We start from the raw sequence: 27,129 nt of genomic DNA on the forward strand, positions 1-27,129 counted from the left end.
GAAATATACTGATTCTAAGTTTAAAGTACTTCGAGATGTAGGGGCGCCTGGGTGGCACAGCGGTTAAGCGTCTGCTTTCGGCTCAGGGCGTGATCCCGGCGTTATGGGATCGAGCCCCACATCAGGCTCCTGTGCTGTGAGCCTGCTTCCTCCTCTCCCACTCCCCCTACTTGTGTTCCCTCTCTCGCTGTCTCTATCTCTGTAGAATAAATAAAAAATCTTTAAAAAAAAAAAAATAAAGTACTTCGAGATGTGGAGTTTAAAACTTTATCCTACCACTTACTACCTGTGCAGTTTTGGGCACCTTTTGAGGTGGGGGAATGCAGGGGGCTTAAGGGAGAATCTTTTTTTTTTTAAATGTTTTTTCTTCTTCAATTTTATTTTATTTTTTTTAAAGATTTTATTTATTTACTTGACAGAGACAGCAAGAGAGGGAACACAAGCAAGGGGAGTGGGAGAGGGAGAAGCAGGCTTCCTGCCGAACAGGGAGCCCGATGCAGGGCTCAATCCCAGGACCCTGGGATCAAACCTTGAGCTAAAGGCAGACGCTTAACCGCTGAGCCACCTTAAGGGAGAATCTTAAGCAGGGTCCAAGTCAAGCCCAATGCGGGACTCCAGCTCACGACCCTGAGATCATGAACTGAGCCGAAATCAAGAGCCAGATGCTTAATCGACTGAGCCACCCAGGCGCCCCATTTGGGCAAGTTTTTAACCTTTCTCAGTCATTATCTCAGGGCTAACAGAAATTATCTCACGTTATTGTGAGAATTAAAGCACAGGACAGGGAATGACCTGACACAAGGCACTCCTGCATTAGTGGCAGCTGTCATAACTTGGAGAACTTCTCAATATGCCTTGAAAGCTAAATGGAAACACACAGAGCGTTTTTGTAGCCATTGGCCAATATTGAACAGGCTTCGCCTTGCCCCAAGTTTCCCATTTCAACTATAGGGACTAATGGGAAATAATTAAATGAGGACCTACAGTAATGAGAGGCTTAAGGTTGAGTTTAGAAGTAGCAGGGAGCTACTTAGGATGGTCAACCTAGCTCTGCAAAAGCGTCGCCTGGGGAGCTTCTAAAAAATATCATGGGCCCATCCCTGAAATTTGGAATCAGTTTGTCTGGAATAAAGCCCAGAGACCAGTATTTTTCAGGTCCACAAGTGATTCCAGTACGTAGGAAGGTTGCTTCTGATAGAGTTGAACTGCTCTATAAAGAAATTAGGGAATGTTAGAGACAAGCAGGTGCAGAGGGGGGAGGAGGGCTGAGCAACAAGGGAAAAGCAAGGTGGCTAGAAGTGGCAGCAGGACACTCGTGAAGAGGGAAAGTTAATACTGCAGTCATTCGATTTGCTTAAGTACCAGCCTCCCATGTGTCTTCAAAACCTCCAGCAGGTCAGCTACACAAGTAGCAAAGGTAAAGAGGGTTTTGGTGTACGAATCAACTTTAAGGGCCACATCAGGAAAGAGCCATGAGAGTCGAGTCCCATAGGGGCAGGAACTCAGAACTGGGGTGTCCCTGGCCAGACACATGGTGGGGCCACGGGACAGGGCTGGGACACCAGATTGCAGCAACAACGACACAGTCAAGGGAAAAAAAATCCATGTGTATGGGGTTTGCTGCTCACCATGCTCAGATTCTTGGCATGATGTCACCATGACCTTGACGCCCTTATCCCCATCCAATTCCACAGCACTCCCTCTGTATTTAAAACTCTCAATTCATTTGCACAATTAAAATTTAGGTTAATTGGGTCTCTTTCTTAAATTCTGATCAAAAGAACTGCCTAGATGAATCCAATTAGAGCTCATTCACATTCTTACAAGTATTTTTTATTTAAAGATACAGGCCAAATATACTATAAATGCCCCACTTCCATCTGTCATTTCACTTAATTAAAAAATATGGTATAAGTTAATGTGCCCAAAAATAACACAAAAAAGATTACAAAACGTGACTAGACCTACACCTAATTTTTAAAAAATTGTTCCTTTTCATTACCGTGTGTTTTTAGTAATACCTACTAAATTTAGTAATATCTAATTTCACATATATACATCATGAAAAATAAAAAGATTTAAAAAATGCAAAACACACGAACCAATGTAGACTGAGGTGTTCAGCTTTAGAAAAATCAAAGCCAGCAAATAGTTTTTATGTGTGCCCATTTATTGATTGCTGGGAATACAGCCTATTGAGAATACATGACATGCATTCTGGGAGAGAAATTAACTAAATCTGAAATGAAGCCATTCAATAAGCCTGCTAGGACTTAATAAGGTAGCAGATTAGATCTAAAGTCACAGTGTAGGAAGAGTCAAACGGCCACATACAGTTGTCATTAAGATTCCAGCTGCAAATTCTTTTGGAACTTATTTATTCTTAATTACTTAGAAACTACCAGGAAAAAGAGAAGATCACTCTGCCTTTTTAGCTTAAACTAATACAAGGAACAGAAAAAAAAAATTTTGCTGTTATTTCGAATTCATGCAAAATTCCCATTTTTTTTACAGATCTCTCCACATCAATTCATATGCTTTAGAATTATAAGCAGCTCTACAGAATTAGAAAAGATTAATAACCAATGCAAAACTGTCATTTGATTCCAGTATCAATGAATTACACTGTTCTAATACTAGCAGATTTTTATACCACATTGTCGATTTTCCCCCAAGATGTTTGTTCTAACTCACCTATACAATAATACGACATAAATTAAAGAATTCCAGTTACACTTAACAGGACAGGAAGATTAAGTTACTGGAATGTCTTAGATCATAATTAAAATCTGTTTAAGTATATATGTGGTATATATGATGCAAAAATTATAACCTACAATTGAATAAAATACTGAAATGGACATACAACTGTAGTGTTACATGCCATATAATTCCCCCAAACTTTGTGATGGATATTGTTTCTTAAAATGGTAACACCGACATCACTTGATATTCACATGATTTGGACTGCTTTTCGTGGGAGAAAAAAGAAATGGATATACACCAATGGAATAAAAAAGGGAAGATTTTGGCTTTTTGTTTTTTTTAAGAGGCAGTCTGTTCCTTTCATAAACTGTATTCTTTCCTTAATGCTTCTGGAGGAATCAGTTACGGCTTACAACGCTGGACAAATCGTGGGTACAAGCATACGTCTCGGATGTGATACCTATTCAGAATCCAGGTCAAGAACCGTTCCAAGCCCAAGCCATATCCTCCATGAGGACATGTGCCATATTTTCTCTGTTTAAGAAAAAGGGAGAGAAGAATAGATGTTTAAAATTTTGTCAAAGTATTTAAAATTTTCGAATGTAAAATGAGTTAGCTTATGGTTAAGAATTTAACCTTTAATCTATGTGCTTTCATGGACCACATGCATGAGAAATAAACCAGGGATTAGGTGTCACCCTGGAATGAAGAGATTTCAAACTTTTCAACTAAGTCAATGTCTCCGTTTATCAGAGAAAAATGTGAGACAGCACTACATATTGGTAGGATCTAACAACGAAATTTTAAAAACTCAGCAGCATTGAGCAAGGCCAGCAGCATACTATTAGATAAAGACAAAACTAGCAATAGTCACGTGCCAACATTATAACCGTGAAACTGAATACAGCTCATTCAAACACCAAAGTAGCACACTGAATTCTCTCCTTTTAAAAACTCCAATTTATACAGAACTATAATAATGAAAACATTTTAAAGAGTGTTAAAAAAAATAAAACTGTTTTTACCTGATCTGTGTACCAGTAATAGGGAGTGGGGTCAATTCCTTCCCTTTTATAACCTGCCAGTATTTCCTCACTATCCCAGATACGCATTGAGCCTCCCACAATCTCACCAACATTGGGCATCAACACGTCAACCTTTAAAGAGAAGTAAATAAAATGCAGTTACTACCAGGCTATAGTTTCAAGGAAAATCACAATTAAACTCCTAGCTAAAGGAGCACTACGGTCATGTAATATTCAAACCCTGTAGTTTAACAAGCTATGTTAAGCCCAATCGGAGGACAAAAGCCACTTCTTTTTTTAATTTTATTATTATTTTTTTAATGTTTTTTTATTATATTATGTTAGTCACCATACAGTACATCCCTGGTTTCTGATGTAAAGTTCGATGATTCATTAGTTGCGTATAACACCCAGTGCACCATGCAATACGTGCCCCCCTTACTACCCATCACCAGCCTATCCCATTCCCCCACCCTCCTCCCCTCTGAAGCCCTCAGTTTGTTTCTCAGAGTCCATAGTCTCTCATGCAAAAGCCATTTCTTGAAATACTGCCATGCTAGATGTGTAATGAAATATTTGCCATGAGCTCTATCTTAGTCCAGTGGCAGTCCCCACCCCCCTTAGAAAGCTAAATTACTAATACTATTTGAATCACAAACTAACAGATTCTGTAAGGCGGGAATCCTCAGGACATCGCTGCATATAGAAGGACTTGATCTCTACAGGAAATCGACACAGCAAGATGGGCTCATTAATGGTGTCCGTCATCAGTCTCTCAGGAGCTTCTGGAATATCCTGAGGTTAAACAAGACTTCATTAACATTTACGACTCGAAAGGCCACAAGACAGAAGCAGCTATCACCCCCTAGCAGCCTTCATCTTATTCATGTAGCAGAGCAGAGAATACACACCATCCACAACCCAGACACATGGGTAGAAGCAACAATTTCTTCCAAAAACAATAAAGGTAGTTTAAAAACTCACATACAGTTATTAAACCAACTGCGAAAAGATCCGCTTCCTTCTACAGTGTATCTCAAGCGCCATGCTTGCTTGAGGAATGAAAACCCCCCTAAAAACCCCCAAAAACAAAAAACAAACCATTCAAAGCCATTGTCACTGGGACTAGATACTGCGTAGTTTTTTTCAGTGGCCGGTTTTATCTAGCTCTGAAGCAAACGTGGCCCACTTAGTCCCATAAGGCATAGGATAATCAGTGAATGCTCCAGAACATCATTGGTCTATGCACAGAATGTGTTATTAATAACACCAATCTTTAAACTTCCCTGTTATCTGTACTTTCTTCCTGTTACAGTAAATCTATACAGCTTCAATGGGAGTAAGACAGAGTCATAAGACAAATAATCAGTGTGAAATTTCTAAGTGTAACCACACCTGGAATACCTAGCCAGGAAATGATCTGCTTCTCTCTCAAAACATCCTTCAGTAAACCACACATACTCAAGTTAAAACTGAAAACTCTTGTCCCAGTACAAAATGACTGAGAGAACTCAACAAGACTCATTGATTTATTTAATATAAGAACCAAAATGGAACTCAGCAATCACCTGGCAGAGCTGGCATCAAGCCCCAGTCCCTGGAGGCCTGTGCTCTCTAAAGTAAAGAGAGGAAATGCGAGATGAGTGGGATAGTTCTGGTCTCTCAGCTTTTATCTGCTTTACACACTAGAGTATGATTTAACTGGGGGGAAACAGTCTTACTGTGCAAAAAGTCAGAAGACCATGTACTCTGGTCTCCTCTTAAGCATGGGATGACATCAGTGTACAACAAATGTTGACAAGCATCAAGGGCTTCCTGAGCCATACATCATGCCAAGAATTTAGCTTTGAATCCTCTCAACTTTGCAAAGCAGATGTGACCTCCAAGGAACAGAGGGTGGGGTCACTGGCCTTCCGTCATATAGCAGTAAGGACACAGGTGGGAGCTAAGCCACCTGGTGGGTTCTTACACCAAAGATTGGGCTCTTTCCACTCCAACATACCACTTTGCTAAGTTTTAGGTAATAACACTTCTTAAATTTTTAATACATGATTTTGTTATTATATACCACCAACTGAATTCATGAAACGTAGGAATAATTTATATAGGTCTAATGCACTCTTTGTTCTCTCTGTAAATTCCTTCTAAAAATAAAACAAAACTCTGGTTACCAGCAGTTCCTCCTATTTTATCTATAAAATGGATTTGCAAATACTGTGTAAGAAATGGTTAGATGCACAGGAAGTGGGCTTAACGGTGCCAACAGTCTACACCTCCGATACATCCGTTCAGTGTATCTGGGACACTGGACCACCTTCCCCAGCCAGGCCTTCTCTCTCGGTTTTGCAGTTTAACCAACAGCTACTTTCTTCTTTGACTCTTCTCCACATGAAGGAGTTTTAATACACTCCGTTGGGGGAGCCATCCTTTTTGAAAGACCCTGATACTTTCTCCAGACAAATAAAGCGAATATATACATATCAACATTTTGCATGAAATTTTCAAGTGTACAGCCTTCTGAAGCATCCTGCCAGCCTAGATTACCACTGGAGTAAGTCAAGAGCATGGACTGACCACGGAAGAAGAGGAAAAAGGTAAAAGATGAGCTGTGAAGGCTACCACGGCGCCAGTATTTACTGAACACTACAGAAACGTACTGTTCTAAGGCTGGCTCTACTACCTCTGCTGGCCCAGTGAATTCCCTGACAACCCCAAGGAGGAGGTTCTGGGGTCACCATCTCTTTGACGACAAGCAGCTGCCTCCTACATTACTGGTTCACCGACCCGAGCAGCAATCCACTTAAGCACAATGCCACCCTGAAAACAGCAAGTGAGGCATACCTCTCCAAATTCATAGAAAGTTCCATCTTCTTTCTTTATATCGTGTTCTTTCAGCCACACAATAGCATCTGAGTAGTTCATCCGCTTAAAAGGCCGTTTAGGAGGCTTGAAGTTCTACAACAGGAAGAAAAAATAGAGCATACGTAAAGAACCCGTAACACTAAAATTTCCGTTTAAGAAAAACTATTCATCATTAGTGTAAAATGTTATTTCAGACTAGAAAACGAGGACATTCCTAAAAATGGAAAATACACACGACCTCCTCCTACGTAAAATATCATAAAATAATTCGCAATGACTAGTACCAAATTTTACTCTTAAAAATATAAGCACAGAAATGAGTGAAGGTGGTCAAAAGGTACAAACTTCCAGTTATAAAATAGTCAGTCCTGAGGATATAACGTGCAGCAAGGAGATTATAGCTAACTAGACTCTATAAGTCCGAAAGTTGCTAACAGAGTAGATCTTACAAGGCTGCATCCTAAGAAAGAACAAATTATATCAATGTCTGTAATGGATGTTTAACTAGACTTATAAATCATTTCATAATATATACAACTATCAAATCATTATGCTATACGCCTGAAACGAATATAATGCTATATAGCAATTTTATCTCAAAAAATATATATATGCATATACATACACACACACACACACACACACACACACACACACACACACACACTAATCACTTATTTCAAAGCTTACCAAGCCATTAAATCTACAAAAACTGAGGGTGAAGACATCATTACCTTCCAAAAAAAAAAAAAAAACAACCCCATGATTTTGCATTTCATAAAACAGCACACCTACCGGGTTGAGGTCACGCACTATGCTCGCTGCAGGTGATTTCAAGACTCTATCTACCACGTCACAAACCAAGTCCTCCAATCGGTTCAGGAGCTCCTCAAAGGTCAGGAAAGGACATTCTGCTTCCACGTGAGTGTATCTGAAGGACAAAGCACTAGCTGAGAGCCGCTCTTCTTTTCTGCCAAGTTTCTCTTAAGAAAGGATTTTAACAACGCAAAACTGCCCAGGAATGTAAAATTCCAGCACTGCTAATCAACTCCCAACTCAGCAAATTAGAGCCCCTACCTTTCCCCCTTGAATAGTGATTTCTTATTTCTTAACATATAAAGGATCAAGGCAAAGTAAAATAAGAGAACACCGCCAGCTACGGCCTAGGAGGCAAAACTTCATACGTGGCTTCCATTAACATGATGAACTGCCTTCCAAACACCCTCTTAATATATCAAATTTTTTTGCATAGTCATCATTTGCCTACATAAAGACTGCTTCTCTAAACATATTTTCTTAAAAATAATTTTTTAAATAAAAATAAATAGACAATTCCATACTCAGCCAGGTGCCTTCGTGTTCTAGACTGTTCTGCCCGGTATGACTGTGCAATACAGAATACATCTCCCAGAGCTGGAATGCAGGTCTCCAGGTACAACTGAGAGGACTGAGTCAAGAATGCCTCCTCCCCAAAGTAGTCGAGCTTGAAGAGCGTAGCACCTCCTTCCACTTGTGTCTGCACTAATGTTGGAGGAGTAACCTGTTCAAATGGAGAAGAGGAGTAAACAAAGGCTGACTGTGAGTGCCGCCGTTCAAGCTTAAAAATGGCAGGAGGTATCGTTTGCTTGCAAAAGATGACAAACACACGCTTACTTCATAGTACCCCCTATCAAAGAAGTGATCTCTGAAGCACCGGGTGACCACGGAACGTGCTTTCAGGATCTTGGACATGTTTTCTCCCCGGATCATCATGTGTCGGTTGTTGAGCTGGACGTCCACGTCAGACTCCTCGTTAATCAAGTTATCAGCTCCTCCAGCAGGGGCCAGCCCAATCAGTTCCCAGAAGTCACAGCTCAGCTCATGGCCGCCGGGAGCCTCCATTTTAGAAAGGGGGGAGGGGAGAAAGGAGAAAGGAGGAGACAAAAAACTAACATTATTGGAGATTTTAATTTATGTCAAAACTGTTGGTAAACTATTTTTAGATCTCATCATCATTATTAGCCCACCCTTCTAGACACAAAGACCCACTAATCTGATTTTATTTTGGTACTTTGATATTTAATATTCCTTTCAGAGTGAATTCACACATGATTTTTAAACAGTAGAAAAGCACAAACTAGAAAATAAATGATAATCTTGCAACTTGGAGTGACTACTAACCACTGTTATCATTTTGTGTATCTTCCTAACCTTTCCCTGATAATTTAAAATAACATTTTATTGACATTGAAAAACTCCTTAAATGCAAAGGTTTTACTGAAAGCTGTTTCTCTTTGGAACAGATATATGATGGAAATTCAAATTCTCCCTCATAATTCCATTAAAAACAATTCATTTTAGAAGCCACACGTCACGGAATAACAATTATCTTGGTGCCAAACCCTGGATAGCAAGTAACACGAAATGACAACTCCGTTTTGCAAATCACATTACTTCAGTGAACTTGAATCAGATATTCATGCTTAATGTAGGCTCTTCTACAGGAACTCTGGGAGACCCTCTGATATCGATATTTCTAGTCTATTAAGGAAGACTCTAGGGGCTCCCTCTGGTGGCTAGTAGGTCATATTTGTTTGTTTGTTTTTCCCAGCCAACAAATACAACCACAGCGATTATTTGAAAAGTAATTACCAACAAGTAATTGTTATGTGCCTGTTGGCTGGAGAAGAAACAACTCTCGAAGTATTAGAATTATATTTAACTTTTTCTTAAAGAGACTTTCAAATTCTATTCAGAAAGTTTCAGATTTAGATTACTGTTCTCTCCTGAAATATTTTGGGTAGATTGTTTTTATTTCCACCTGGCTGAAAAATTATTCATGCATCCACAGCAAAATGACTGCATGAAATATTTAGGAATTCTATAAGGTTGGAAATCCCTGAGTTTATTATATCATATGAGTTGTACAGTGTACATATTTCACTGGAAAAGGAAAAGGCATTCTAAATTTAGCAAATACACCACATCTGTATATTAATTTGCCCAATACCAAAAGTACAAATAAAAACACTGGAGAACAAACACACTTACTCATGCAGTGAGAAATTCAATCTACTCACCTGTTTGCCTTCTGGGGTCAGATTTAGCATTCCATACACTGCAACACTACTCTCAGTGGCCAAGACGACTCCATTGTAACACTGACACTATAAAAAAATAAAAGTTCAAATTTACTTACTCACATTTACATTAAAATGTATGTTCTGATGTACAGAAAGCGGATTACTTACATATAAGTTACCTGGTCTAAAACTAGTAAAATAAGATGGCCATCAATTTTTTTAGTATTAATAAAGAATAGCTATTCTTGTGGGAGGACTCATCTACACAGAAATATGTATGTAGGGCGCCTGGGTGGCTCAGTGGTTAAGTGTCTGCCTTCGGCTCAGGGCGTGATCCTGGTTTTCTGGGATCGAGCCCCACATCAGGCTCCTCTGCTGGGAGCCTGCTTCTTCTTCTCCCACTCCCCCTGCTTGTGTTCCCTCTCTCGCTGGCTGTCTCTATCTCTGTCAAATGAATAAAATCTTTAAAAAAAAAATGTATGTAAATAGATATTTTACACATATACATATGCACAAATGCCAGTAGCCCACATCTCTTAAAAATATGTGAACAGCTCATTTTATTTTTTTTTTAAATTCAGACTGTTGAAATAAAAAACCATCCACCTGAACTATGATCATCAACACTTGCTAAAACCATTAGGATAAAAGTGACAGGTGACTTTATTATGGAGGGATGAGGCTACCAACACTTCAACCCACTATCATAAAATCATAAAAAAAGACAAGAGGACATTATGTGTCTTTGATGTGAGGCAATGAGCAGTACACAACCTTGCCCATGAAGTAGCTGTGCCAAAAAAAAAAAAAAAAAAAAAAAAAAAGCGAAAAAACCCCAAACCTGAATTTGATAAACTTATAAGAAATACAGAGGACAGGAACACGTTAAATGACCCCTCACAGGATGCAACCAACCAATCTGGAATGGAGGAGTTCCACGGGACAACCAACCAGGTTTTTTAAAACAAATTGGGTAGAAAAAACAACAGAAAGGGCGAACAGTTAAGGACTGAAAGATTTCAGAGCCACATCAGCTCCATCCAATACACAGATCTCGTCTGAGTTCTCATTCAAACCAAACAACAGTAAAGAGACATTATGAATCAACTGGGAGAATCGGACTGGATATTTAGGAAGTTGCCTTTGTTTGGGGAGGGTGTGATTAACATTAGTGTGGTTGTATTAAAAATATATTTCCTTGGAGATGCATATGCAAGTCTATTTATATGAAATAATACGATGTCTAGGGGGTCAAAGGGGTGAGCAGTAGACCAGAATTGGCCATATATTAGTCATTTCTTGTTAGGGACTTAATGTTTTTGTCCCTCCAAAATTCCCATGTTGAAATCCTCTAGCCCAATGTGCCGATATGAGGAAGTGGGCCCTTAGACAGGTGAACAGGGTGAGATGAGGGTTTGCTCCCCCTCCGCTCTCTGACACATGGGGATGCACTAAGCAGCTGGCAGCGTGCAGCCTGGAAGACGGCCCTCACCAGAGCATGACCATGCTGATGCCCTGAGCTCGACTTCTAGCCTGTAGAACTGTGTGAGAGAAATACCTGCTGTTTATAAGCCACCCAGTCTATGGTATTTTATTACAGCAGCTAAAACTGACTTTCCCAAAGCTGGGTGATGAGCACATGAGGTTTCTTTATGCAGCTGACCTTGAACAATTTGGGGATTAAGGGTGATGACCTCCCTGCACAGTCTAAAATCTACATATAACTTGATTCTCCCACAAGTTAATAGCCTACTGTTGACCAGAAGCCTTACCTATAACATAAAGCAATTAACATATATTTTATATGTTATATTATACTGTATTCTTAAAAAAAGCTAGAGAAAAGAAAATGTTATTAAGAAACTCATAAAGAGGGGCGCCTGGGTGGCACAGCGGTTAAGCGTCTGCCTTCGGCTCAGGGCGTGATCCCGGTGTTGTGGGATCGAGCCCCACATCAGGCTCTTCTGCTATGAGCCTGCTTCTTCCTCTCCCACTCCCCCTGCTTGTTCCCTCTCTCGCTGGCTGTCTCTATCTCTGTCAAATAAATAAATAAAATCTTAAAAAATAAATAAATAAATAAACTCATAAAGAAGAGAAAATTCACTCACAGTACTGTAAAAAAAAAAATCCACGCACAAGCAGACCCAGGCAGTTCAAACCCATGTTGTTCAATGGTCAACTGTACTGTTCTATTTTTTTTTTTTAAAGATTTTATTTATTTATTTGACAGAGATAGAGACAGCCAGTGAGAGAGGGAACACAAGCAGGGGGAGTGGGAGAGGAAGACGCAGGCTCATAGCGGAGGAGCCTGATGTGGGGCTCGATCCCATAACGCCGGGATCACGCCCTGAGCCGAAGGCAGATGCTTAACCGCTATGCCACCCAGGCGCCCCTGTACTGTTCTATTTTTTATGTGCTGGAAATTTTTTCACAACAGTTTAAAATATATATGAAGATCCTAAACTTCCCAAAACTAACAATAAAGGAACTTACTGAAAAATATCAAATTTTTAGCTACAAATAAGAAAAAGTACTTACCAAATCATCTGACAAGACACACTGGAGGTAGCCTGTACCGTCCCGCAACACCAGAAACATTAAATTCTTTCCTAAAAATGAGAAAGAAAAATGAAGCCCAGCTGTTCTCAAGGCACTCAAAAGTACTTTCTCATAATTTAATCTTCTAACAGGTAACCGCATAGATCAATGTTAAGATTCAAACCTCCCTCGTGGCCCCCTTCCTCTCAAGTGGCCATCGGAAACGTCACTGTCATCTGTAAAGCGTTTCACCTTCTTCACTGTAGTTCCAAATCCTACATGAGCCTCATGAGCCACGTGATCACAGGAAAGCAAGACCTTCAGTGACGTGAGACGAGGGAGTACGTCTCATTCACTACTGAATCCTCTGCAATGCCCAGCACAGTACTGCGCACTCGGTGAGAGGGGCAGAAATACGGCTGCCCGTGATCACTCTTTTGTTGATTTATGCCCCATCTCTTTTTATGAAGGATGTGTAACTACTTAAAATAAAATACGTGTAATAAATAATAAGAGAAAGCAAAAAGTTAGGACTGAGAGAAGCAGAATGCAAACACACTAATTATAACAGCCAACACTGCCATGAGTTAATTTCAGATTTGGCTCTGCCCTTCCTGTAATACATCCCCTGCTTTTCATTAAATAATTAAATTCAGGGGCACCTGGGTGGTTCAGCCGTTAAGCGTCTGCCTTCGGCTCAGGTCACGATCCCAGGGTCCTGGGATCGAGCCCCGCATCAGGCTCCCTGCTTGGCAGGAAGCCTGCTTCTCCTTCTCCCACTTCCCTTGCTTGTGTTCCCTCTCTCACTGTCTCTTTCTGTCAAATAAACAAATAAAATCTTAAAAAAAAAAAAAATTCAACTAGACAAATATTTACTGGATACTCCTGATCTCTATGGCTGCTTACAGTTAAATAGCATTTAAATAATTTTTAAACCTGTAATAGTCATGTAAGAACAAATTTAGGATGTAATTCACTATCTTCTTTCATAAACTAGCATCCCAAACAAAAAAATATCCCCCACCTAAGTAAATGTTTTTATGTTCTTCTTCATCTAAACAAGGGATGTTTAAAATTAAAGAGAGAGTAAAGAAAAGCTGTACCATTTACCTTGCCTACGCAGTCTGTGGACCCAGCCAAACACCTTTACTCTTTGGCCTCTGTATCCTTCTAGTGCATGAATCTTCACCTGTGAAATTGAAATCAGTAACATCTGACCAATCATGTAATTTATCACATATCAACTTCTCCACTAATACTAGATGGATGGCGGTAAAGTGTTAAAATTTCACAAATGATGCAAAACGACAGTCATTCTACAACAAACGTTCACCATATTGGAGTGGTTAAAAAAAAAAAAAATCCAAGTCTTCTTTCTCTTAGTACAAAACTGACACTGAGAACCATCTGGAATTTCAGATACTGCTATATAAAACAAATGAATAAATGAATTCATAAGAGCAACAGCACGAGTCTGCACGGAGCCCTTCCTGCCCTCACAGTCCCTCCCAACACCAAAAAGTAGAAGCTCGCCAAGGCTAGCTATTGGTTTGGAGGAGGAAGGACAGAGGAGAGGAGCACAGGAAGCAGAGGGTGAAGGTGGCAAAGACAGCTTCATCTTTAAGGACACAGGAAAAAGATGATGATCCATGAGCGGTAAGAACTATTTCAAATCTAAGCATGTCCACTCATAGTTCAACATCTGTTCCAGAGAAAATAGAGGAATCCAATTCACAAAATCAAAGAATGTTTTCTCTAGTTAAAAAAATCATCAAAATCATGGATTTTGAACTCTTCATTTTATGGTGAGGAAATGGACACGTAGGGAGGGAGGACACTTAGCTAGCTTTTAGGTGGGACAGCAATCATTCAACACCTAATTACTAAACCTTACAGTAAAATGAACCCCCAAAGAACTAGCCTCCTAACGCTAAGACATTATTTCTCTCTATCCCTTCTAAAAGGAAAGGAAGGGCAAACAGTGCCAAGGAGCAAACCAAGTGGCCCAGCCCTCAGACATAGAACTGACAGTCTGACAGGGCACGGCCATGATATTTGGGACAGTATGTGTCACACTCACACATTTTGGCTCTGGGAGGCTTGGATCATTTTTAATGGTAATCTTCTTTGCTTCTTCCAGGTTCTTTTCTCTCCGCAAATTGTCTTCCGCCTAATTTTTAACAATAAAGCAGTCTGTTAACACGGTTTCTAGTATTCCAACTTCAAAATGTTCACGGGGCAGAATCATTGCTCACCTCTTTCTTTTCCCGGGATTCACTCTTCATTTGTTCCCTATGCCACATTTTTTTAATGTTCTTCATCTGTGATTTAGAAATAACATCCCACCTCTAGAGAGAAAAACAAATATTTAATTTTTTCAAGAACCTCTATGTTCTGACTAAAATTTATTTACAAAATATAATTTGGTAGAGTTTTTGGCTCATCCTACCTCATTTTCTTTTTGTGAATCGATGTAAATGGTGGGAAACGGTTCTTTTCCTACTGTCATCAAAGCCTTGGGTGGGAAGGGAGAAAAAGAAAATTTAGCATTCTACAATATTTGAAACCAAAATAACATCCTAATTATGAGGTAACTTCAACCATCTAGAACATCAGGAGCCAAGAAGAAAAGCATACAGATCCCAATAGCCAAAAGTGAATGTTGAAAGAATGACTGGTTGGACATATTAAGAATCCTTTGCTTAAAGTAGAAGCCCTTGGGTCCTTTCACAAACAATTCTAGCAAGTGCAGCTACAGAATACAGTTGATCCCTGAACACGGATTTAAACTGCATGGATATGGATCCACTTATACACAGATTTTTTTTTTTTTAAGATTTTATTTATTTGAGAGCGAGCGAGCGAGCGCACAAGTGGGGTGAGGGACAGGGGGAAAAGCAGACTCCCCATTGAGCAAGGAGCCTGATGTGGGGCTTCATCCCAGGACTCCGGGATCATGACCTAAGCCAAAGGCATACACTTAACTGACTGAGCCACCCAGGCGCCCCATACGCAGATTTTTTCCCACAGATACAGTACAGTGTTGTAAATATATTTCTCCTCCTTATGATTTTTAACATTTGCTGTTTACTGTTTTGTAAAAATACAGTATAGAATATATATAACATTCAGAATATGCGTTGACTGTTTATGCTATTGGTTTATGTTATTGGTATGTTATTGGCTTCTGGTCAACTGTAGGCTATTGGTAGTTAAGTTTTAAGGAAGTCAAAAGCTGTATGTAGATTTTTGACTCTGCAGGGGTCAGCACCCCTAACCCCATGTTGTTGAAGGGTCAACTGTATACAGTTTCCCAGTACAAGTAGACTAGAAGCAAGAGATTTTAAGTGGCTGTGGGGACCAGCAAGAAGTATACTGAGAACAACAGAGGAGAGACAGCTGACAGTAGAAGTCAACTGCAGATCACACCTAAATGGTTAATCTTCACTAAAAAATCAGGCGAAGTTGTTTCTGAAACTCTTTCAAAAGCAAAAGTAATGGTTATGAACATAAAAGGCTAAGCTTCATTTAATTTGAACAATTCCTATACGCAGAATGCCTCTTTCCGTAAATACCAGGACATGTCAGGTGTTGCTGTGCCATTTGTATTTTATAGTTTGTATTACTTGATTAAGTCAGCCAAGAAATGCAACAAATTACTCTCTCCAGTCGTAGGATCTGAAGCTCACAAAAACTAAAGGTCTAGTTTCCAGACCTGGAAAATACTTTTCATCTTCTTTTAACACTAACCCCAACTCAATGATCACGGCAGAGGAGGGAACCTGGATCTTTTAAAAGTTCTTCTTTTTAATAATTAGACTTTGTAGAGATGTTTGTAAATCATTGCTACCTGACACTCTCTATTGATCCCTCCTTTTTTATCACCGAAGTTGCAAGTTTCAAGCCAAACTGTAATTCCCCCAATGAGAATGGCACACTTTTGCTAATAGTGACATTTCGCAAACATTCACCTAAATGTCAGTTTTGGGGAGCCATAGGAATCACCTCAACAACTGTAAATGAGAGAAAGATTTCCTTCTAAAAATTAAAAGGTAAGACACAGCTTCCCCAGTCCCACTAAGTTCATGACCATATTTCTTTTTCTTTTTTAAAGATTTTATTTATTTATTTTACAGAGAGAGAGAGAGCACGAGCAGGGGGAGTGGCAGGCAGAGGGAGAGGGAGAAGCACCGGAACACAAGGAGCTCTGATCCCAGGACCCTGGGATCATGACCTGAGCTGAAGACAGACACTTAACCCACTTAGCCAGCCAGGTGCCTCTGCCCAGATTTCTTCCAAATGGACTCCTCAGAGGCTTTTTGGTGAATTTACCACTAGAATCCAGATGTGATCCTGAGCTTTGAAACTCAGACCTAATTTATATCAGTGCACTAAGAATGGACCCATTTCTCAGAGCAGACACTCAGTAACTCATGAGTCTAGAGCTTGAAGACAGAATGCTAATTTACTAATCTACTATTATTTCTCAGGATCTAAAATCCTCAAGTGAGTTTAGCATATTCTCTCTCTGCATAATAAAGAAGAAAAGAAGACACCTTTAAAAATGTTCAAATTTAAGTTTAGATTTGTTCATCCAATACTCTTCAAGCTACATAGCTGTATACATTCCTCACTTTCTCTTTTCTAAAAATTATCTTCAAAATCTAGTGACTGAAATAAAGTTATTGATAAGTCACATATTAACAGACATGAGTCATTAATAAATGTAATCATTTCCGAATGAGAAGATACACTACCTTTAGGCCTGTTTTAAAAGGTTTCTCCTTGGTTCCATCACCTGTAGCATCATTTCCCTCGCGATCCGAGACATAGAGCTCTGCTGTTTTACAAAAGGAGAGTAAGTTACTTATTTGGCCAATAATTATTAGTCATTTCATACTGCAACTACTTCATCCATTCTTCATCTTTGTGAACAGAACAAGCATCTGATTAGTAAAAATACAGTCCAAAAGAAATTATATTATGATTACTTTCCCATGCCTCTATTTCAGTGACATCTATCACATAAAAACATACTAATTACAAATCTGGCTTCCCAAAATGAACTTTGGTGATTTTAATTTGTAATACTGCTTCTAGCTACTTGATAAAGGCTTTGAAGTTGGCCAGACCAGACTGGAATCTTGGATGTTGTACTGTAAAGCCAGAGTGGCCCTTGGGAATTCACTTAACCTTTCCAAACTTATTCGTCTAAGAAATGAGGGGGGAAAACAACACCCATCTTGAAGGACTGTACTTAGGACTAAATAAAGTAACATACAAATCAGATACCCCAGTGAGAGTGCACCGATGTCAAATAAACACCAGTTCCTTCTGATCTTTAAAGGAAATGAGGCTCTGAGCTTAACGAATTACAGAAGGCCTTACAACTAATTAAGTGTGAACACTGAGATCAATCCTGGTCCCTTTTCCCCACTGCATCATACGGTCTCCTTGGAAATCTTAATATAAATGAGGATGCGTGAAAGCGAATTAGAATTCACGAGTCCTTCCCGAAAGATCACTTTGAAGAGCTTACATATTTGGGGGCTACTCTGACGTCTCCCAGTGCCTCGCGGTGGCTAAGTCTCAGCTGAATCACCATATTGTTCGCAGTAGGGCGAGATGGGGGCGGGGGCGGCCGCCATCCCAGTCCCTGGACATGGGGGACCCCGAGCGGGGACCGACCCCGCCCAGCGAGTTGGTGATAAACAAGGGTCCAGGCCCCTCCCCCCGCTCCAATATTTCACGTACAAATAGCGGTGGACCGCCCACTCGAAGCCAGGCCTTCGGCCACAGCTCGGTTCCTGCCCCTCGTAGGGGCACCGCTCCACTTACACAGCCAGGGGTCCTCGCGCCTCACTCACCTAGTACCATCCCTGCAGTCAGCCCGGTCACCTCCAAGGACATCGTCTCCAACACCCCGCCGCCTTGTCACCCCAACGTGCACCGGCGGCTTCCTCGACTAGGACGTTGCATCAGAACGTCAGGCACAGGTCGCCCCGGTGAGTCACAAGAGCGTCGGGGCGCCATTGGTTACAGGAGGATACGAAATGTGGGCGGCCATCACTGCTGCCGCCATCTTTGAGCCGGGCAAAGGCAACTTCCGGGTCCGCCGACCTGCCCCCGCGCGCTCGGGGTTTCCTGGCCCTGGCTCCTCGGACTCCCTGACCGCTTAGACCCGGAAAGGGCTTCAGTCTTCTCTGCCTTCGGTCTCTACCTCCCTGCTTTCCCTACTGAATCATCCAATTCCGCCCCCAGCTGTAGGAGCGCAGGGGCCCTTTTGGAAAGAAGACCAAAGATTTCGTTCCATATCCCCAAATATTAGAATGCTTGTGGAATTAATGTCATCATCAAATGTATTGAGCACCAGCCACGGTGGTGGGGCGGGGGGTAGTGGCATAAGAGTAGTCCAATCTCACGTGCATTGCCTGCTGTGAACGATGAAGGCCATTTGACTTTGTAACTTAAGTAGATGAATGTGCAGGACTTTCGTACTTACGATTTGGATTATTGGTATTTTTATTTAAAGTTATAAGGATCGCTATTAGGGATGCCATAATAATGTTGTGGAAAGAACTAGGGCTTCAAACCTGGTTGCAATTCTGGTCCTGCCTTTTACTGTGTTTTGGGATAAATTACCTAACCTAAGCTTCAGTTTCCCTACTTGTGAAGGATGATGGACGTTCACTGCCCAGCACATAATAGATACTAAATAAAGGGTAGCTAACGTTATCATTCTCAGTTGAGTGGAATACCAGAGTTTGTCCTGAGTCAAAGGAAAACTTACTTGTGCTATGAAAGAAACTAAAACTAATTCCGTACATAGGTTCACTCTATGGAGAATATGAACCAAATACTTTTCTTCAAGATTATTTCACCCATTTTCATGAACGTCCCCTTTTCCCGCTTTGCTAACTTTTTGTGTTTGCCCACACACGTATTCGTTATCTGTTGCTGCAAAGCAAATTACCCCAAACATTTAGAGCTTAAGACAACAAACATTCATTACTTCACATAGTTTCTAAAATTGAGGAATCCAGGGGTAGCTCTTCTGGGGATTGGGTCTCAGGGTCTCCTGAATCAAGCTGTGGGCAGGGGCTGCAGTCTTCCAAAGTTTGGCCGGTGAGGATCCACTACCAGGCTCACTTATAGGGCTGCTGGCAGAAGGCTTATGTTCTTTGTGGGGCGGGCTCCCCATAGTGCTTCTAATGATGGGACAGCTGACATCTCCCAAAGCAAGCAATCAGAGAGGGAGAAAGCTGTATTCGTTACCTATTGTTGTATAATAAATTACCCCCAAACTTCAAGCAGCATTTGGCTTCTCATGTTGTCTGTGGACCAGGAATCTGGGGGCTCTGGCTCTGGGTCTCTCAAAAGGCTGCAATCCAGGTGTCAGCTGGGACTGCAGGCATCATAATTTAAGATTCTTAAGTCTCACCTGGGATGGATCCTCTATCACTCAGCTGAGTGTTGGCCTCAGTTCTTTGCCACGTGGGCCTCTCCACTAGGCAGCTGGCTTCATCAGAGCAAGCAAACAAGAGGGAAGTCACAGTCATTTGTAGCCAACTCTCAGAAGTGACATCCCTAACTTTCACCATATTTTGCTTGTGAGAATCTGGTCACCTGGTCCAGCCTACACTCAAAGAAAGGGTTTTACACCAGGGCATGACTATTAGGAGGTGAGATTAAGGTGGCCATCTTAGAAAGCTGCTTTCCACTGTGACCAACAACCAACACCCAAGATGCAGTGCCTCTTGTAACCTGATTAGTGAGGTAACATTTCATCATTTTCACTTGTTCTACTGATCACAGACACCAACCCTAGTACAACATGGGAGAGGACTACACAAGGGAATGAATAGCAGGAGGTGGAGCTCAGTGGGAACCATCTTAGGGGCTTCCTGCCACAGCTCAGCCAGATGAATTTCTCTTTACCCTGCCCTGGGTCCCCAGAGGCTGACTAATGGGGACCGCACCAATGTGCTCTCTGTCTTCTGGTCAGATACAGTTAGCAGGAAGCCCAGGCACAAGAGCAAGAGGGAGGACAGTAAGTTTGGGGTATTTATTTGCCCAGTTCCCTCGCTGCAGGCTGGCTGCATCTGGATCCGGTCAGGTGGCATTAAGCAACTCTCGTCTGGACTGCCCTGGATGCACTAAGTGTTTGGCAGCCAGTCTCATTTAGTCCAACCTCCCTCCAGAAGCAGAATTTTCCTTGCAGTGTCGCTGAAAGGGTCACGTCCAAGAACAAACTGAATGAATGAAATGAAATGAAATGAAAGGCATTGCTCTTCTGTCTCCTTATCCGACTCTGGCCAGCTGGGGGCGCCCCCTTCTCGTTTCGATGGTCCGTCTCTGCGCCCACTCAGGGTTGTCCCTGTCTAGGTTGACACCCACTTCACTCCACCAGGCGCCAGATGCGATCGCTGTCCTAAAAGTGTATGGCCCTCACGAGCCACCGTAGCCGGCTACCTATTTGAACTCAGGGCGCGCGCTGCCGGCGCCGCCACGTCGTCTGCGACCGTTTCCGCCCTTCGCTCGCCTGGTGCTGCCTTGCGACTCCACCCATCACCTCCAGGTGTTAAGAGGGAGCCCTCGGGCTCGCTCTCGTCGCGGGAGCGCTGTCTTTCGGTTACCCTGTCGGAGCAAACCCGCAAATGTCTACAGTGTCTCTCGTGCTCCTAACGATTTTCTCTTCAAAAGAGTCTCCGGAGAGAGAAGAGGCAAATATCACTGTAAGCATCTTTGAGGCACTTTTACCCATCCCCAAGCCGGGAACGGGGGCGGGGTAGGGGGAGGGGAGGCCCAGAGAGCAGGTAATTAGCGAATCGTCAAGCAATCCAAAAATCTCAGTCCTGTTTAAAACCGGCTTGAAACTGCAAACAAAAAGTGGGAGGTATCCTTACGATGAAACTCTTCAGTAAGGAATTGTAAACGTAACTTTCCTTTTCGTTGTAAAGTTTAAGCACTTAGGTTTGCTCGTTAGTTTACTTCAGTGATTTCCAGGCTCCTTAATGTTTGTGAACTGCTCGTTTTTAAACATCTAATCTATACTTTCTCCCTTAAAAAGAAAAAAAAAGAGTGAAGTCATTCTAAAGTCCTGCTAGATGCTTCCCTTAGGGAGGTGAATAATGACAATTCTGCAGCTGGGGCTCTAAAGGCAGCTACGTACAGGGGATACCAGACTCCTGTTCTGCCTCCGTAACCCTGACCAGGTTCCTTCAACTCCCGTGAGCCACAGATTTTTCCACTGTAAAATGATAATCTTCTGGAAAGGTTGTTGTGAGGTTGATATGAGATCAAGTATACAAAAATGCCTAGATTGGCATCCAGTAAGCCTTCTGAGTTAGGGTAGAAATGGTATTAATAATCATTGTTAATTTTTTGTTTCATGATTTTGCACGAATCAAATCTTCAAGCCTTGGACCAAACTGCCGAGGGTTGCTGGGGGACCTGCCCCATTTCCACCTTCACCCACTCCCTCTTCTCTTCCTGAAAGTCTCAGGAATTCAGAAATCTGTGTCTCAGAATCTGCAGATTCTTCTCATTGCCCCACCTCTCAGCAAATGACCTGTTTCTTGCTGCACGCTGTTAAATAGGAGCTCACTGCTTGTCCTCTCTTACTGCCCTCACACCCTATTCAACACCCATGCTTTCCTTCTAGAACAGTGCACGTAGTATCCTTTCTCCTGACAACTCCTCTGTGGGTCTCCTGGATCTCCACAGCTCCCCAAGTAATCTCCATTCCAGCCCAAGAGAACACTTAAGAAAATAAACCCAACCATTTCATTTTTCATTTGGCAACCTTCCGTGATTTCCTTTTGCTCACAGGATCCACCCCGATGCCCATACAGACCCACCAGGCTACTATTTCTTCCTAAAAGTACAATTAGCATCAGTTTGGGCTAGTTTCTTCACTGACTTGTCTTGGGTATGATGGAAACTTGGGATAGCCTTTAAGAAAGGTGAAGGCAGTAAAATGGAGAAGCAGTGGGTACACAAGCAGAATTGTGTTCTTTGAAAGCATTGAGGAAGAGCTAACCTCTAGGTTAGTTTGAAGAACAGTCACTCTATCAGTTTGTCAGGAGTTGAGGCCCGAGTGAGTCTTCATGGGGTCTAAGGCCCAGCTGATGGTTTCTTAGTTTATCAGGGTTTTTTGTTTTGTTTTGTTTGAGGGTTTTTTGTTTGTTTTTTTGCTGTAGGAGCAGGTTGTGAAAGTATTTTCACCCCAAGCCACAAAATCATGAGAAATATCCAAGTCTTACACAGATCCAACAATTTAGAAAAGCTCTTCTGGGTCCACATTTATTCAAGCTGTGCTGTGATGAAATCTTGATGCAAGTTTTCCAGAAACTTGAACCAAAACTCTCGCTTTAAAATAGTCCTTTGTGTTACCTTTATTAAACTCCTAAGTAAGCAGAAATTTTTGTGTTGATCACTCAGAATTGAAGTAAGGAAGGTGAAAATAGGTGGGAATCCCAAAGCTGATGGTAACTGGAAACTTCCTACAGGATTTCCATAGACTGGCTTATTCATTACACAGTTGAGCTAAATTTATAATGAAACTGCAAGATGATTTCCAGTCAGCAAATCCACCTGAGACAGAGCAAGGACTCCCGTTTGGCCTCTTGTCAATTTCTGTTGTTTAGAGAGCACAAAAGCCTGATTCAGTATCCTAGCTCTTTGGGGACCCCAGAGGACCCCAGGGGATCTTTCACCTGCTCTGGGAGAGGGCCTAGGACCCATTGGGGCAGCTGGACACTATCCCTTCGCGGCTGCTTCGGTGTCCCTGCGCTAAGTAAGTCTGCCTCCAGTGTCCTGGGGTTCCCACTACTCTCATTCAGGCAGTGCTTTTCCCTTTTCCCTTCCTTTCCTATTTCCTTCCCTTCTCCTTTAACCTCCCTCTTCTTTTCCAGGCTCCTTCTCCTCCTCCTTATGTTCTGTGGGAGCCGCTACCAGACAGCTACAGCTTAGCTCCTCTCAGTCTGTGAGAGCTTGCTTCCTCTGGCCCAGAACTAACCAGCAGGGGTGGGAGAGGCCTGCCTTGCACCGTGCAGACCTTGGTCTAACTGGCTTCCCCTGATGGGGACTAGTGCCCATGGTGGAGGTATACTGATAGCCACAGGAAATTTGATATTTTCTCTTTATCCTTCTCTTGTTCCCTGGTTCTGAGTTGCCTGAATAGACACTCAAGAAAAAGGAGGGTTGAAATGCCACCCCCCCGCCAGGCCTGAGCCATCCTAATAGGCAGTGAACAGAGTACCTCCCTCCACCGGCCCCTGCTTGGTTTCTTTCTTCCCTCCAATTCCTTCCAGCTCCCTCCTCCACCTACTGCCCACTTTCAGCCTGGAGACTCCCTGTCTTGTTACCCTCTTTAAAACTCCTGGGTGCTTCTCGATCCTTTGTCCCCATCTGTGGGGAGAGGAGCTGGGTGGGCTTTGTTGCCTCGCCAGTCGCGAATTTGTCACCAGGTTAGATCTCATTGTCCTGTGAAGACCCCCTAAATAATACATGGGCACAGGCTCTCTCTGACCCTAAAATCTGTGTTTTCTCTCTTTCTGCCTGTCTGGTTAGCCACCTTATTAATTAATTTCAGCCCAAAGTAAGTTCGGGTTAAGATTGAGCAGGACAAGGACTTGGTGTGAGATTGAGGATATTGGAGAGGTTGCTGGGACACAGATTTCAGAACTGCGGGACCCCCTCCACTCTTTGTACTTGGTTGTCTCTCTCTTCTCCACAGCCTTTATTTCCATAGTGACTGGGACTGCGCTTGTATCCCTAAGATGCTCAATCTGGAAGCCCCATCCAGCTTCTTTGATAATAGCACACCAGCTTTATTTGTAAATATGGGAAATGCTCAGAGGATTCCAAAAGACTTCCTCTTGGGTTGCATTCTTTTTTTTAAAGATTTTATTTATTTATTCGACAGAGATAGAGACAGCCAGCAAGAGATGGAACACAAGCAGGGGAAGTGGGAGAGGAAGAAGCAGGCTCATAAGGGAGGAGCCTGATGTGGGGCTCGATCTCATAACGCCGGGATCACGCCCTGAGCCGAAGGAAGATGCTTAACCACTGTGCCACCCAGGTGCCCCTTGGGTTGCATTCTTAATAATTGGACCAATTCAAATTAGACGCCTTGGGGAAAAAAAAAGTTTTCTTTTGTAGCTCGGCCTGGCCCCAGTACACTTTCGGTGATCAAAAGAAGTGGCCACCAAATGGGTCCATTGACTTTAATTCTATTTTACGGTTGCATCTGTTTGGTAAATGGTCTCAAAAGTGGGGAGAGATGCTTTACGTACAGGCCTTTACAAAACTTTTTGAAGACCCAGGCGGGCAGGACTCCTGAGGTATATGTGTGGCTTCCATCTCTACCCCACCTCCAAAGGATTCAGAGCCAGATTTGGTCATGGATCTTCTCTTCCAGCCACTGCCAAACCGTCTCCTTTCAGAATCTTTTCAGGTCCCAGCTGGCCTCCCTAAGCCCCCACCTTACCTTAGTCCGGCCCCTGAAGCACCAGAACCCCCCAAACTGGAGCCCCCAGCACTATCCCCAATGGGATCCCAGTCAGGCTCCGAGCTAGTTCCCTCCTTCACCTCACCGCCACACCAGGGTCTCTCTCCCCTTCAGGAGGTGGTTGATGAGAATGGGGCAATTACTAGAGTACGTGTCCCTTTCTCTGTGAGACACCTAGGGATATGCAAAGAAAGGTTTGGTAGATTTTCAGAAAATCCTGGTAAGTTTAGGGATGAGTTTGTCAGACTGGGGCTGATGTTCTCACTGACCTGGCAGGACGTCAGTGTCCTAGTGACCAAACTAGAATGAGGCATTATACCGCTTGTTTGTCTGAAAGGATGAAAAGGTTTATGATAAAACTTGCAAATGAGGACAAGGTTAGAAAGATTCCACATGGGAAGGATGAACGCCTGGCAGTCTCTGGGCTGGGTAACGGACACATTCAGAAAGGATGCTGACCCAGAGCTGGAGCGCGAAACGAAGGGCATCGCTGGCTCTGCATTTATTACCCAGTTGGCACCAAACGTTAGGAGAAGAGTACAAAAGTGGGAGGCTGGCCCTTGGACTCCACTGTCAAAGTTGGTGGAGGAGTTCTTCAAGGTCTATAATAAAAGAGGCAGAGTCTGGTGGGGGTACCCTGCAGAATGGTTCCGGGTTCAAAAACACCCCATTTCCAGAGCCAATAAATTTCAAAGAACCCAGTCCTCTGCATCCACCCAGCACCCGTTAATCTGACCACCACAAAATGTTTAATCCATCAGCCCTGACCTGGTAAACCAACGTAGATCCCAGGTTACCCCCATGTAACACCTCTTATGCTCCTTGCAGGACCCCCATCTGTAGCCAGACTACAAGAGGAACCTGCCCACCAAAAGGTGTAGTTCACCCCATGCCGGATACCTATTCCGCTCATGTGCACTATGACCAACTGTAGTTCAGACACCTTATGGGATCCGGAAGATATAGCCGTGGTGGCGTAGTTACCTGGCCCGTTAGGCAGGGTCACAGATATCCTAGACTGCCAACACTGAAAACCAGAGAGACAACCACAATACTCCTTGTGGCTGCCCCCTAACACCCATCCTATCCAGGACTCTTATGTCTGGCTAAAGGAGAAATGTTCCTGGGAATGGTATGTGGGAAGGGGATAGTGGTTCAGTCTTTCGATACTAACTGTACTAGAGGTGATTGGACTATGGAGTATATTGCACCCCCCCCAGGATATTACATATTCTCCAATAGGGGCGCCTGGGTGGCTCAGTCGTTAAGCGTCTACCTTCGGCTCAGGGCATGATCCCAGCGTTATGGGATCGAGCCCCACATCAGGCTCCTCTGGTGGAGCCTGCTTCTTCCTCTCCCACTCCCCCTGCTTGTGTTCCGTCTCTCACTGGCTGTCTCTCTCTGTCAAATACATAAATAAAATCTTTAAAAACTAAATAAATAAATAAACATTCTCCAATAACCCCCAGAGCACTCAGCTATCACCATGGTCCAGATGAGCAGTGTGTCTGTTGATTGCCAGGATAGTTACCTTGTTTCCTTGATGGGACTGGCTGGGGAGTTAATTTACAATAGTACTGCCATATACCGTGTCCATGGTGGTGTCTGAAACAGGACAGGATTTTAAACTCATGCAAAAATCATTAGATTCTCTGACTTCAAGGGTCTTAGATCACTGGTTAGCCTTGGATTATGTACTGGCTGAGCAAGGGGGAATAGGTGCTATTGCAAATATGTCTTGTTGCTTCAGTAATGTTTCTGGAGAAGTGGATCAAAGCCTGACATCATCCTCCAACAGGCTACATGGCTACAAAATTTTAACAGCCCCACTGCCCAAACCACCTGGGAGTCCACTAGAGGGTACCTATCAAATGGCACTTGGTTCTTGCCTTTCCTTGGACCCTTATGGGCCCTGGGTTTTTAACCTCCTAGAAAAGTTTGTGTCTTCCAGGCTTTAATAATTCCAAGTCAAGCTCATGGTGGTGCAAGGATTCCAACGTACAACACTACAGGAGGATTCCAGTCCTTATAAATCATTAGAACAGTCAGTGAGACCCCTCCAGGGTAGGACAGGGACAATAGCCCCCACTCAGTGTGAAGCAGGTTCTGAAGATGAGACAGAGGAGGGACTGGACTGGGGTCCCCTCAACCCTGACCACAAAATCCAGTGTTCCTTGACTGTCTCCATAAGGAAAAAAAAAAAAAGGCTAGAACTCTATGCCTCTTGCATAGTTTATCTTGCAGGAGTGTGGTGGGAAGATGCTTACTGAAGGGAAGATGCTTACTACAAAGACTGGCAAAGACAGGGCCAAACCAGTCTGCACCTAGATGGACCCCAGGGCTGACTTTCTCCCTCATTATAATAAAAATCCCTCCCAGGGGTAGAGATTTAACATAACTAATTAGGCATGTCCTACCTAAG

At 42.7% G+C, this 27,129-nt stretch overlaps 1 protein-coding gene across 3 annotated transcripts; it reads right to left on the bottom strand.

Moving 5' to 3' along the window:
* Positions 1-2,149: 2,149 nt before the first annotated feature.
* On the bottom strand, positions 2,150-18,218 carry NARS1 (asparaginyl-tRNA synthetase 1). 3 transcript variants are annotated; one of them, XM_002920262.4, is made up of 15 exons: positions 18,061-18,218; positions 16,951-17,033; positions 14,643-14,708; positions 14,449-14,541; positions 14,274-14,363; positions 13,304-13,382; positions 12,194-12,264; positions 9,653-9,739; positions 8,247-8,468; positions 7,934-8,133; positions 7,389-7,524; positions 6,573-6,686; positions 4,395-4,526; positions 3,732-3,863; positions 2,150-3,240 (listed from the first exon to the last, which is right to left on the bottom strand). In XM_002920262.4, the coding sequence occupies exons 1-15, from the start codon at positions 18,101-18,103 to the stop codon at positions 3,109-3,111; spliced, it is 1,680 nt and encodes a 559-aa protein (XP_002920308.1). In that variant the 5' UTR covers positions 18,104-18,218; the 3' UTR covers positions 2,150-3,108. The 3 variants fall into 3 exon arrangements, with proteins under 3 accessions (XP_002920308.1, XP_011224570.1, XP_019656301.1); XM_011226268.3 differs by having other exon boundaries at positions 16,951-17,030; positions 18,061-18,211; XM_019800742.2 differs by lacking the exon at positions 18,061-18,218 and adding an exon at positions 17,733-17,848.
* Positions 18,219-27,129: the final 8,911 nt, after the last annotated feature.

This window comes from Ailuropoda melanoleuca, chromosome 14 (assembly GCF_002007445.2).
Source record: "Ailuropoda melanoleuca isolate Jingjing chromosome 14, ASM200744v2, whole genome shotgun sequence".
Classification (NCBI taxonomy): Eukaryota; Metazoa; Chordata; class Mammalia; order Carnivora; family Ursidae; genus Ailuropoda; species Ailuropoda melanoleuca.

Bases quoted from the DNA above. Each gene is read 5' to 3' on its own strand.
- NARS1 (XM_002920262.4), bottom strand. From the start codon at position 18,103: ATGTCCTTGGAGGTGACCGGGCTGACTGCAGGGATGGTACTAG. The intron at 14,542-14,642 runs GTAGGATGAGCC...TTTTCTCTCTAG, and splicing joins ATTCACAAAAAGAAAATGAG to AGGTGGGATGTTATTTCTAA. The intron at 6,687-7,388 runs GTAGGTGTGCTG...TTCCTGTTGTAG, and splicing joins TAGTGCGTGACCTCAACCCG to AACTTCAAGCCTCCTAAACG.